The following is a 13,589-nucleotide window of genomic DNA, read 5'->3' on the forward strand; positions in this document are numbered from 1 at the left end:
AAAAACTCTTAAGTTTTAGTTCTTATAAGGCATTTTCTTCTGAAAAAAAGCGCTTTTATACTGGCTTAAAATGCCTTTTGTAGAAGCTTTTATAAGCTTTCCAAAAAAAAACAATATCATTCAATTTAGTATTTAAAATGGATTAGTAATGGCCCTGGCAGTCCTTTCGATCGGGAAAATTTCATGTGACCGAAATTAACATCCCTTTCATTCTCAAACGTTTTGCATATAACTATCTCACTCTTTCAGACTCTTCTTCTTATTTTACACATCACAATAAATTCAATTTAAGCTCAATCGAATTTAGAACCTGAAAGAATGACATATGCAAAACGCGTGAGAAAGAAAGGGATGTGAATTTTGATTTCATAAAATTACCGTGATCTAAAAGGTGTATCTGAGACATAATGATTACTTTTAAAGATACGTCGTACGAAATCTAATTTTATAAACTTCAAAATGATTTCTGGGAGGTCCTTGTGGAAGATTTTGAACAACTTTTCTCAACAAAAACTACAAAGTTGTCTTAGAAGAGCTTTTAGGTAATCTTTCAAGCTTTTCGCATCTGCCCTAGAGTAATCAAAATCGACGCATTATTAATTTTTTTGGTAAAATTATCGAAAAAAAAATCTACAGAAAAACTTTTGAGACCCTAAAGAGCATCTTCTATTGAATATATTGAATTTTTGATCATACTGGAATTTTCTTCAAGAAAGTCTTCTTGGTGCTTTTAGCTTACGAAATCAGTTCCATTTAAAAAATAAGAGAAAAAACTCTCAAAGGTGCCCAAATTTGAAGGTATCCCGGGTACCCCACTTCCCCGTACAGTGTTCCGAATCTCATACCCTGTATATCATCAGACTATATTACAAAGTCAAAAGATAAAATTTGACCATTATGAGGAAGGCTTGAAGTCTGATCTGAGCATAGCTGAAAGCTTTGGGAAAAATTGAAATTTTCGAAGGTACTTTTTTCCTAATGAAGCTTTCTACATCTGACAAAAATAATCAAAATCGGTTTTTAAACATTGATTTTTTACCTAATTTTAATAAAGAAAATGTACAAAGCGGTTTTTTGGTGCCTACCAAAATTTTTGCTTAAGAAATCCCTCAGATTCATCAACATTACGATTTAAATAAATATATTTTAAAACATATTTCTTTATTAAAACTTTCCAATTTTTAATTATACTTAGTTTCAGTCAGTTTCTACCAAGAAAAAAGTCTATCTGGAAACGTTTTCGACAACTTTTGAGGAAATGTTTATGCTTTGCAAAAAATGAGATTATAGAAATCGATATTGTATAATGAAATTATGGTAAATTTTAAGCAGAAAGCTTCTAGAATACTTCAAAAGTTTCAAATAAAAAAATTGAAGATACTTTTGATTCCATTTCTTTATTATTTGAAAAACTAATAAAAAGTGTATGAGTTGTACGTGAATCACTTAAACTCAACTAAATCATCAAAATCGGATTAAAATAGGACAATGACGATTTATGGGAAAACGCGCTACCCTCGGCGACTCATGGCCATGTCACATATAAGATTAATATTAAGATTAATACTTTCTGAACTGCGAGAATGGCAAAAAAAGATAGCAATTGTTTTATCTTGCCTCTCTCTCTCGCATTTCCCCTCTGCGTACAAAGTTGGCAGCACTACATAGCTCGAAAACTGACCGAATCACAGTTGGCACGTGTAGGTTTTTTTCTTCAAGTAATCTGTCAAACAAAAATGGAAAAAGTAGCGTGGACTATTGAAATGGAGAAGATGGTGATTGAAGAATTCCGCAACTTACACAGAAGGCGTATACTCCCACTCCAATCACGGCTAGAGCCCACAAATTTACTATATCATCATCCATTGCACTCTGTTTTGCATAACACCAAGACCATAGACAATCGAAAAGTGCACGAAGTGCTAGAATTAATATGTTTCAGATTCAGACGATTCAGAAAACTATTTATACGAACAGTAATATCTTACTCATCGTATTAATTCACTAGAGTGTACTCTTTCTAACACACGTCATATTCCATTTGAATTTCGAAAACTATATAGCCTATATAGCTCTCTTTCCGGCTTTTCTTAATATTAATATTAATCTTATATGTGACACCACGGTCAAGCTTCGAACAATTCATTTTCTTTTAATACGTTTTCAATGAATTTGGCCCATTCTAATATCATATTTTAATAGCTAGTCCACTACCTCAAATAATATAAATAACACTGTGCAACGATGATTTTGTCGCCGGGTTCTCATGCTACTTTTTCTATTGCTAGGGTCAAATGATTTACGAAAATACTTATCATTTTGATTTCATTTGGATTTTGCGACTGGTATTTACGAAAAACGGTTTTTTCCGTTTTTTGATACTTGGGTGCCTATATCTCCGAATCTACTGAACCGATTTATTTCTCACTAAGGAATAATTTGTTCTCCTTTAGATGCCCGATAAATCCTCTGAACAGATGAAGTTCGTACAACCGACACCAGGGGCGCTGTAGTCCCATAAATGTCAGAAAACATGTAAAAATCGAAATTTGTAGCAACTTTGATCAAGAATATCTCGAAAACTAAAACTGTTCTTAACAATCTTATTTATGGGTTTGATAGAGAATTTTATTAGCTACATTTTTGTTCATATACAACTTTTTGCTCAGATTATTTTTTAGCCTCGAAATAGAGGTTCAAACGAAAAATGAGCACCCAGCCAACTAGAGAAAACCCTCATTATTTCACACATTTTGACTTTTTCTTTTCAAGTTGAGGTAAATCCAGGATATTTTCATACTTTTTCTAAATTGCATAAGTTTAATAAATATATACATATTTTTTCTTTTACATCGGAAAATTTCTTAGCCCAAGATACACAGTCTCAAAGATGGCGTGACGCGCTTCATATTTCACTTGTGATTTTTGACAAAAATTTTAAAGTGCTCTATTTCGGGAAGAGGCCAAGATATTTTTTGCTATTTTTTTTTTTAAATCTGACATGTAATTTTATTCTCTTTAAAGGCGTCTCCAAACTTTCCCCTATCATTGTAGGAAGCAACGTCAAAATAAAAAAAAAGGCAATTTGTTTATGAAAATTGATTCTAGTGTATAGACACCATAAATCGACATACTTTTGATTTTTTTTTAAATTAAAAAGTATATTATTAACATAAAAAACTACATTCCCTCAAAGAAAGAGGGTCCACTTTTTTGTTGAACTACTTAATTTTTTTTTTTTGGAAATTCCCCAAAACAATTGAGTAGTTAAACTCAAAAATGGATAGACTTCTTTTCAGGGAGTATAGCACCACAATAGTATTTACCAAAAGGAAAAATATTGAAACTTTTGGATTTGGTATTTAAAAAAAAGAGTCCAAAAATTTTTTTTTTGTCAAAAACAAAACTTTAACATATATTTGGCACATATACTCTATTTTGAAAATGTTTTAGACTTTTATTGCGAAATATATAAATAAAAAGTCCAGTACGACTCTGATAGTATTAATTCCTAAAAATTTCAAACACAGTGAAAAATATGTAAAAATATGTAAAATTTCAAATTTAATGTCAAACTTTTAAACTACTTTTGTCGAGTAACAATCTGAGTCAATTTTGAATGAGTGAAATAGTAACTTCAACAAGAAAAATAACTTAGAATATTGCAGACATGACATGTGTTGACTCTATTGGAGTCGTACTGTATTTTTTTCGAAAAGTAAAGTGATCAAAGTCTAAAACATTTTTAAAAAAAAATAGCGTATATGTACTAAAAATGTGAAAAACTTTTGTTTTTACCAAAAAAAAAATTTGAACTTTTTTTTCTTTTAAATACCAAATCCAAAAGTTTCAATATTTTTCCTTTTGGTAAATACTATTGTGGTGCTATACTCCCTGAAAAGAAGTCTATCCATTTTTGAGTTTAACTACTCAATTGTTTTGGGGAATTTCCAAAAAAAAAAAATTAAGTAGTTCAACAAAAAAGTGGACCCTCTTTCTTTGAGGGAATGTAGTTTTTTATGTTAATAATATACTTTTTAATTTAAAAAAAAATCAAAAGTATGTCGATTTATGGTGTCTATACACTAGAATCAATTTTCATAAACAAATTGCCTTTTTTTTATTTTGACGTTGCTTCCTACAATGATAGGGGAAAGTTTGGAGACGCCTTTAAAGAGAATAAAATTACATGTCAGATTTAAAAAAAAAATAGCAAAAAATATCTTGGCCTCTTCCCGAAATAGAGCACTTTAAAATTTTTGTCAAAAATCACAAGTGAAATATGAAGCGCGTCACGCCATCTTTGAGACTGTGTATCTTGGGCTAAGAAATTTTCCGATGTAAAAGAAAAAATATGTATATATTTATTAAACTTATGCAATTTAGAAAAAGTATGAAAATATCCTGGATTTACCTCAACTTGAAAAGAAAAAGTCAAAATGTGTGAAATAATGAGGGTTTTCTCTAGTTGGCTGGGTGCTCATTTTTCGTTTGAACCTCTATTTCGAGGCTAAAAAATAATCTGAGCAAAAAGTTGTATATGAACAAAAATGTAGCTAATAAAATTCTCTATCAAACCCATAAATAAGATTGTTAAGAACAGTTTTAGTTTTCGAGATATTCTTGATCAAAGTTGCTACAAATTTCGATTTTTACATGTTTTCTGACATTTATGGGACTACAGCGCCCCTGGTGTCGGTTGTACGAACTTCATCTGTTCAGAGGATTTATCGGGCATCTAAAGGAGAACAAATTATTCCTTAGTGAGAAATAAATCGGTTCAGTAGATTCGGAGATATAGGCACCCAAGTATCAAAAAACGGAAAAAACCGTTTTTCGTAAATACCAGTCGCAAAATCCAAATGAAATCAAAATGATAAGTATTTTCGTAAATCATTTGACCCTAGCAATAGAAAAAGTAGCATGAGAACCCGGCGACAAAAAAAAAGTTTGAAATTGTTGCACAGTGTAATGGGTGAAATCCATAAGGAACATAGAAAAAAAATTAAGTTGCCCGAAGCTTGAGTCGTCCGAAGATAGCGTGCTTTTCCCTAAAGTCTGTCTAAAGGCTTTTTGGTCTGAGAACATCTTAAGCTTAAACGTTTCAGAACGTTTTTGTACCTTTTTCTAAATCCAGTAAATCGTTAAAATCGAGGTTCGATTGGGTTGAAATTTTAGTATGTTGTAGCTGATATCAAGACCTTTTCAGAACGTATGTATGTTCCGGTCTACGTCAAGTATTTACTTTGATACAGAGGCTCAAAGTTTAAAAATTTGAAATATTCATATTTTGGCGATCTTTATTTTCTAATCCTGAATTTTAAAACCTAAACGGAATACCTCAGTAACCATTATAAATGGTTGAGGCTTTTATTTTATATAATTATTTACTCTTACATAATTAAAAAAAATAAATGAAAAGTGCATTTATTTATTTTTTTTATTTTTTCATCTTTGCAAAAATTTTTCAGATCTTCAAATAATATGCTGTTATAAAGAAAAATATTACTTTTCTTTTTGTTTGTTATTTAGATCTCATCGCCTAACGATAATACTCCCTTTTTTGTGATGGTTTCGATAAAAGAAGCTCTCCGTAGTTCTGTATTAATGAAAATGTCAAAAATTTGAACTTAGAGTCCCAGTACCCAGACAATCGCTTGACCTAGGTCGGATTTTATATATGTTCTGAAAAGGTCTTGACATCAGCTAGATAGAACATACTAAAATTTCAGCTCAATCGGATAAGTTTTTTGTTTTGACAGTTATTCAAAATGGCGGACAAAATCGTTAAATCAAGATGGCGACTACACCATCTTGTATATCTCGGTCATTTTATCTTAAGTTATAAAAAAATTGGATAATTTTTGGCCAAATACTTCTATAATAAAGCTTAAGAAAGTCCATTATATGCAATTTTATAATATAAATCATGCGTTCTTAGGAAGACTATAATGAAAAAAAGGAATTTACTAAAAATAATGAACAAAATCGAAGTGGATTATTCTAGCCAGATAAATTTAGAATAGATTTGGGCAATTTACTTCTCTGAAATCGATTTTGGAATTGCATCTTCAGATAACTTTTCAGCGGAGTCGTTTTTTGACAAAATACCTATACTAGGATTTCATTGACTATTACTGAAACTACAAGAATTCTTTTGAGGATCATTGTACCTTACTTGGTACTTAACATATTCCTATATACTTTGATATGGTAGACCGGATCGGCGAAGACTATCAATAAGTGCTAGAATTGTTCAAACTCTCACGAACAGCAGAGTGCAAAGTCACCCCCCGAGTGCAAAGTCACCCGCAACGACGGTAGGCGCATTTTGTAGGTACTGTTATAAGATTAAATACAGCCTAAGGGAAGCGTGCTAACATTGGTCGACTATAGATTCGGACAACTCATTTTTTCTATTTTTTTAATAAATTTAACCCATGGGTCTTTTCAGTAAATTTGAAGCATTGGACTAGTTATTAAAATATAATACAATTTTGGGTAAAATTCATTAAAAAAAAAACATATTGAAAAAAATGAGTTGTTTGAAGTTCCAGTCGTCCGAAGATAGCGCGCCTTCCCCTAATATAATTTCGTATTTGGCCCCTTTTTTTACTGTAATCCCGGTTACTCCTTTAATGTGCCACATCTTTAAATTGGTTTAATAAATTTTCAAGTTTAGATATATAGGGTGTCCCTGTCCCATAAATAACGCAAGATTCAAATTAAATAAAAAAACACATTTTTTCTCCATTATGTTTTTTTCTAAATTGGAAAACAAAGTAAGATAGGGTTTATGTATTAAGTATCGCATCCAGTAATTAACCTTCATGGCTTTGCTGGCATATGAATCCTTTCGTCTAAGGTTTTCATGACATTTTTGGACAAATGTGGCTAAATTTCGTTAATTTAGGGTTAAAAGTCCTCTTTTAATGCACAGAGGTGGATGTAGGCCTGTTGACTTAGGCTTGTGACTTCGAATAACCGAATAAAAAAATGTTATGATCTAAAATTACATGATCTAAGGGACCAATTCTGATTTCTGATCACCAATAGAGAAAATCACAATCAGGAAATGTCTTATGTAGGAATTGCATTATTTCATAGGCTATATGACATGTCACACTATCCTCCTAAATCCACATGTTCTCAATATTAATGAATTCATAATTAATTAATTATTAATGAACAAATCCTTCGAATTAGGTTTCATAAACTCGGTTATCATGTCGCGATATCGAGCGTCAGTAACAAGTAACACTTGATCAGCTTTATTTTCGGATAATATACTGATACGATATTATTAATCATTTTAGGGACTTGTTCTTGGATGGAAAGTGTATTTAGCCTCCAAAATTAATTAGGTTTTGTGAATTTTTGAATTAGACTCTTCATAGTTGACGAAGTTAAGTCAATTTTCTGACCAATTCTCGAACCAAATTGTTTAATTATTTTTGAAATATTTTTTTAAGAACAAAAAAGCGTTGGTCTGTCATTAGTGATGGAATTTTTAATAACCCTAAAAACTATAAACTGTCACGTAGTATTTTTATTATTCGCTGGGAACCTTTATTTCAGAAATGCCGCTCAATTTAAATCTTGCGTAATTTCTGGGACACCCTTTATTTTGAAAACGACTTAAATAAACCTACAACATATTAAAAAAAAAAGAAATTTGCTACATAAGTTTTTGAAAAAAAGATGTTAAAAAATCCTTTTCCCGGACATTACCTTCCATTCAAATTTATCCCTTGGATTGCTGTGAAAAAGGATCCATTTGTAATTGAAATAGATTGCTTGAGAAGCATTTGCTAAGATTTCCATTGCCGAAGGACAATCAAAATCAATTAAGATTGCCGTTCGATGTTCTTCCTGGTTCACAAAATTTGCCCCAGTCAGAGAATCAGCAAAGAAAGTTGAATTATCATCGGTAAAAGTTGTAAAGCTTTTGACGAAGTTAAAATGTTCCCGGGAATGAGAACAAAAAACTTCCCCACTGAGCCGGAAAGGAGAGTTCATCAGCTGAAGAATTCCTTTAATTACTGCACTGAAAATCAGAGAACTTTTCATGATTTTCGCGGAATTGCTGGGAATTGCAATTTTTCAAAAGTGAAAAGGGTTAATGAAAGACTGAAGATTTCCTCAGGAATGGCTGTATATTTAAAGTCAGATGAATATAGGAAAGAGGGTGTGTTTGGCCAGGACGGAGGGTGGACAATGATGGTATCAAAAATTCATTTGTCATTCTTTGCTTTTGGTGATTGAAATAACTCCACACGCGACGATATTGCCTACTTTCTGCTCCTCAGTCTGCGGGAGAGTTGGATTGTCTTCTTGAGACTCTGATGGAGGTGTAGCGATATCTGGGAAACGGTTGTACTCAATGGGCTTCTCGTGGATTACAAGAGAACGCCCAATGATTCCATTAGGACCGCAGAGGCTCAAGTAGGGACTAGCGAATTCCACTGAAGCTGTTCCATCTTCTTTGGCTTCGATATTCCCAATCTGCTCATAAAATAAAGTTCAGTAAAATAGTTGGAGGATGGAGGAATTTGATAAAGGTCTTACCAAACTCCTTTTGAAATGAGGTCCTGTGGATTTGCAGCTCTCTGTGAGATCACCATACTGATGGATGTGAACACCATGCTTTCCTGCTGTGAGTCCAGTTACATTTATGGACACCACAACAGGATCAAAGTCTGTAAATTGCCGGAAACTCACAAGTCCAGCAGGTCCCCCTTCGGCATTATCCCCCGTCAGGGTGGCAGAAGCTCTCCAGATGGGAGCAACTTGATTGTTGAGGAACAAAAACTCCCTTGCTGGAGCCACCTGACGCAATGCCCGTGTCTCATCGGCCAACAGCTCGGCCTCGAGGAGGATGGGATTTGCCAGGGCTGCATGGGACACCCACAAAATTGCCCATATACCCAAGAACATGGTTCAACCTGTGCGAATCATGCGAGATTCGAGCATTTTAATGACTATCTTTATTAATTTTGCGCAATTAATTGCCAACACCACGTTCCGTGTGGGGGAAAAAAGGGTCACGGTCTCACACGGACAAGATAGGTAAATTTTCCACATGACTAATTAACTAATTTTCATCCATTGTACTGAGATTGAGCAGATGATCGAGAGATCAGCATAGGATCTTCTGCTCGATCAGTGAAATATAAGCGATTTTAATGTAAATTTTGAGAGTAATTGATACTTTATGGAGATTATTTTGAAAAGAACTGAATTTATAAATTTTTAAAACTCTAATATTACTAATTTTATGGACTATTAATGCAAAAATAATATATTTTTAAGATTTAAAGAAAAGGTGATAGAGAAACACGATTGAAACATTGAAGAAACATGTAGTATAGAAATTCAAGATTTTCTTCAATTTCTTCTAATAATATTTTCAATTTAAAATATTAAATTTAAATAAAGAAAATAAACTCAAAGAGAAAAATATTTAAAGAATCTAAAGATATTTTTATCTAACTATTGAGTTATTTATAAATAAAGTCATTATTGAATAAAAGAATTTTATTTTTAAATTCTTTCCTCAAAACTAATAAAATACGATTAATTTTGCAAATTGCACTGTAAAATCATAAAAATCACAAACCCCATTGTCTAACTATAAGTGTGCGAAAAAAAAGCCAAGAAAATGATCCAGGAAATGCAGAATTACCAGCAATTGGAGAGAAAATGCACCTATCCGTCAAATTCAACAAGATCACTGATAAATCCAATTAGGTGAAAATAGCACAGTAATTTATGGAGAAACTTTTCCTCAAAGTCGGAAGATATAATCTCCACTTGTAGTCACAGCTTTTCACGTTCCGTGCGATCGCGTATGTGAATGAAAACTGTCAATAGAACCACTATGATCCTCGATTTTTATAGCATTCTCCACCATACAAATGAATCGGTCAGGTAATGAGGCACACGAGAGGCCAGCAAGGTCACAGACCCCACCGAGACGCCCCCGAAGATCCCATAAGTGAGATGGTGGTGATGGGAAAAACTCCTGAATTTCCCACTTCTCATCTCTCACGAATTGCATCACACGCGCGCAGCGATATGATCGTGCGATAGCTCTAGCCAGAGAATTTTCCTCGGACTTTTGGGTTGGCTGAAGAGGAGGGAAAAAGCCAGAAGCACATGCAATCTCTACCACACTGTTCTAATTCCAATCACGCAAATTTCCATGCTCAATTGTTTGTCAATTGACTGTGCAAACATCTCTTGTGAAATACTAGCTGCACAGATTTAAAATAATTTCCGGTCAATTTTTATTGATTGTCCCAAAGACTTTTTGTGCCCTTTTTGTGCAGCACGTGCGACAATAATTGTAGGATTCTTCTTTGAGAATTTATTGCGCTTTTTGGATTTAGATTCCAAAGTATACTTCCTGTGCAAAGTATAGGAGCAAATACGGTAGTAAGAAGATCCCTTCAGTAATTTGTGTAATGTAGGAGAGATTGAGGCAATAAGTTTACAAATCAGGAAGTTCATTTTTGAATATTTTTAAAGATAAAAGAGACTGATGACCTCTACACAGTAGAGAAATTTATGTCCATCAAGTAGTTTCAGTAGTAGTAGTTATGTCCATCAAGTAGTATCAGGGCTGAGTAATTTATTGACCTTCTAAATTTTTTAAGATAGGGTCTTGGGATCGTTAAGGTCTCACTCCTACTCGAACCCACATTCCCACTGAAAAGTATAGGGGAAAGGCGACTTTCTTCCCCCTTATGGTACACGTCAGCGATTCTAAACACATATGCCTAATTGGTAAGATTCTCCAGGACTCAAAGAGAGGTCGTGAGTGTTCTCTTCTCACAGCAAAGGACATTACGCGAATCGCCAGCTTCTGCGCAATCACAAGCGGGTTCAAATGTGCATCGTATGTATTGCCCCAAAATATGATGCCATACCTAATTCTGGACTCAGCAAGCGCGCAGTAAAACATGAGGAGCAAGGAGCCAGAGCAAGACGATCTGAGAGCATACAACTGTCTTGATGTGACCGACCGCACGTCGCAGCGGATTCCAGGTATGTGGGCTCTCCAATTTAGAGAGGATTCAATAGTTAATCCAAGATACTTAAACTGGGAAACACGCGTTATAGTAATGCATTCTCTTGGACACGGCCCAATCTCGCGCTGGCAATCGGATGCATGACATATGATCCAGTTCAACAATCCATGATTCGTCCATAGTTTTCATAGACTATGGACGAGATCATGGATTGTTGAACTGGATGATATGTCATGCATCCCTACGTTTCCTTATGCTTGCGTAGGAAAAACTCTTCAATATGGACTTAATTTTTTATAGTGTGTAGAGACCATAATATGCATGAACCTTCTTAGACATGCAAAATTTTAAGAGATTCAAGCAAGAAATATGCAAAAAAAAAACTTGAAATTTGGAGGTATATTTTCTGAAATTTTCATTTAAAATTTTAAAAATTTCAGCCTCTGGAACTTGATTTTCGGAAACTGTTTTGAAAAAACATACTTTTCGATTAACAAGATTTTACGGAATTTGATCATCTGAAATCCAAAAACCAAATATTTCCTGTACACGAAGGATTTTATGTTTACTTGATCACTATTCTACAAGACGAAACGTGGTGGAAAATACGTCAAAAATTGTATTTTTTCATAAAATTCTCCCAAAAATTCAAGTTTTATTTTATTTTCAAAAATCATTCGTTCTATTAGGACTAGTTTAACTCATCAGCTAAAATGAAATATTTGGTTTATGGATTTCATATGACCCAATTCCGAGAAATCTTGTCCACCGAAAAGTAAGTTTTTTTTTAATCGGTCTCCGAAAATCAAGTCCAAGAGGCTAATTTTTTTTTTTACTTTAAAATAAACATATCAAAAACATAGTTTAAATGTTGTACTTTTATATGCTCAAGAGCGTAAATTAATTTTTTTTTATTTATGTTGAAAATATAGAGGGGAATATTATGCTGTTTTTTGTCAATTTTGACCCACGTAACCGCTTAAGGCTTAGTGTTATTAACCCATTCAATCAATCTAGGGCAAAGCGCGCTAGATTGCTTGACTCATGGCACCCATATTTTAAAAACTAGAGAAAAGTGTCCCGTTTTTAAAATATATTGCGGAGTCACACTTTATAAAGAAACATATGAGAAATTTCGTCGTTATGAAGCTTGGGACCGTGCAAAGCATGGGCAGGGCACTTTTCCCTACTGAGAGATTTAAGAGCTCTTAGCGATCAGCATTCAAAATAAAAGAATTTTTTTTTAAGCAAATGTCATTACTATTTCACCCTATTTAATATTATGGGAGTCCCAAAAGATGCAATTAAATTAAGGGGCAAATATTTTTGGTCAACAAATAATTCAAAATAGTCAGTAAAACAATCAATTTTGATCAGTAGGGGAAACTGGGGCAAAAAGTCACAAATCGAAAATTTCATAATTCAATATCTTCCAAGATAAGAGAGATAGCGGCTTAAATTTTTTTCCATAGATGGCCTCCATAGACCTTCTTTAAAGTCGTAAGTTTCTTAGAATTCGAACAAGGATTTCATAAAATAAAAATTTTGAAATATTTAGCCCTATTTTTGAAATATTTTCCTTGCAGCAGATATCAATTTTGGTCTACTTATTTTCCAAAATTGATGCACTGGTAAATATTTTCTAAATGATTTGGATTCTTTGAATACGAAACCACTATCTATTTTAGTATTTTACAAAGATTCTTTTCTCCAAAAATCCTAAAAAAAAAGTAACAAAAGGTATGGAGCAAAAAGTAACAAAAAAATTAATTTCTCAAACAAATAGGGTTTGCTCCTCTTATGTCCAACGCACAATAACTTTTGTTTTGTAAACATGTTTTTGATATTTCAATGAGAGTGAATTAAACAGAGACCTAGTTATCTCGTTTTCTCTCATAGGAAATTTTGAAAACATATTTATAAACAAAAGTTATTGTGCGTTGAGCATTACAATGTTTGGCAAAAGAAGAAGAAAAAAAAAAGAAAATTTTCTATAAAAATATGTTACCTAGGTATTTTTTTAAATTTACGGAAGCCCGTAATAAAGCAAATCAAAATGTGATAATATCCCATACCTTGTACTATTTGCCCCAGCATTTTTGAGAATGGTCACAAAATTACCTTTTATAATACAGCTCGATAAATGCATTTCCTTACAAAATAGAGGAAAATTACTTTCACAAAGTTGTAGAGCGTTAAATTTCCTATAAAACTGCACTAATTAGAAATTTCTGGGGCACTCGGGTAGCTTGTAAAAAGATAAAATATCCTTTTTGTAACTTTTTGCACCAGTCTCCCCTAAAAACTGAAAAGTGATCATGGCACCAGTACATCTTTTTAGAATTTCATGAAATCAAAATTCACATCCCTTTCTTTCTTAAAAGTTTTGCATGTGTCTATCCTACTCTTTTGCATTCTTCTTCTTCTTCTTTTAAACATCACACCAAATTTAATTTAGTTCAGTCCAATTTTGAGTCCGAAAAAGTGGAATAGACTTATGCAAATCTTTTGAGAAAGACAAGGACGCGAATTTCGATTTCATGAAATTTTATCGAT

At 33.0% G+C, this 13,589-nt stretch overlaps 1 protein-coding gene across 1 annotated transcript; it reads right to left on the reverse strand.

Annotated features, from left to right (window-relative positions):
• Positions 1-8,137: 8,137 nt before the first annotated feature.
• LOC129804235 (superoxide dismutase [Cu-Zn]) lies at positions 8,138-10,326 on the reverse strand. Its single transcript, XM_055851362.1, has 3 exons — positions 9,686-10,326; positions 8,569-8,945; positions 8,138-8,505 (listed from the first exon to the last, which is right to left on the reverse strand). Exons 2-3 carry the CDS (start codon positions 8,935-8,937, stop codon positions 8,242-8,244), a joined length of 633 nt encoding a protein of 210 aa, XP_055707337.1. The 5' UTR covers positions 8,938-8,945; positions 9,686-10,326; the 3' UTR covers positions 8,138-8,241.
• Positions 10,327-13,589: the final 3,263 nt, after the last annotated feature.

This window comes from Phlebotomus papatasi, chromosome 2 (genome assembly GCF_024763615.1).
Source record: "Phlebotomus papatasi isolate M1 chromosome 2, Ppap_2.1, whole genome shotgun sequence".
NCBI classification, from domain to species: Eukaryota; Metazoa; Arthropoda; class Insecta; order Diptera; family Psychodidae; genus Phlebotomus; species Phlebotomus papatasi.

Coding starts and splice junctions, on each gene's coding strand:
- LOC129804235 (XM_055851362.1), bottom strand. CDS start 8,937: ATGTTCTTGGGTATATGGGCAATTTTGTGGGTGTCCCATGCAGCCCTG. Junction 8,506..8,568: donor CTCATTTCAAAAGGAGTTTG/GTAAGACCTTTA, acceptor TTTTATGAGCAG/ATTGGGAATATCGAAGCCAA.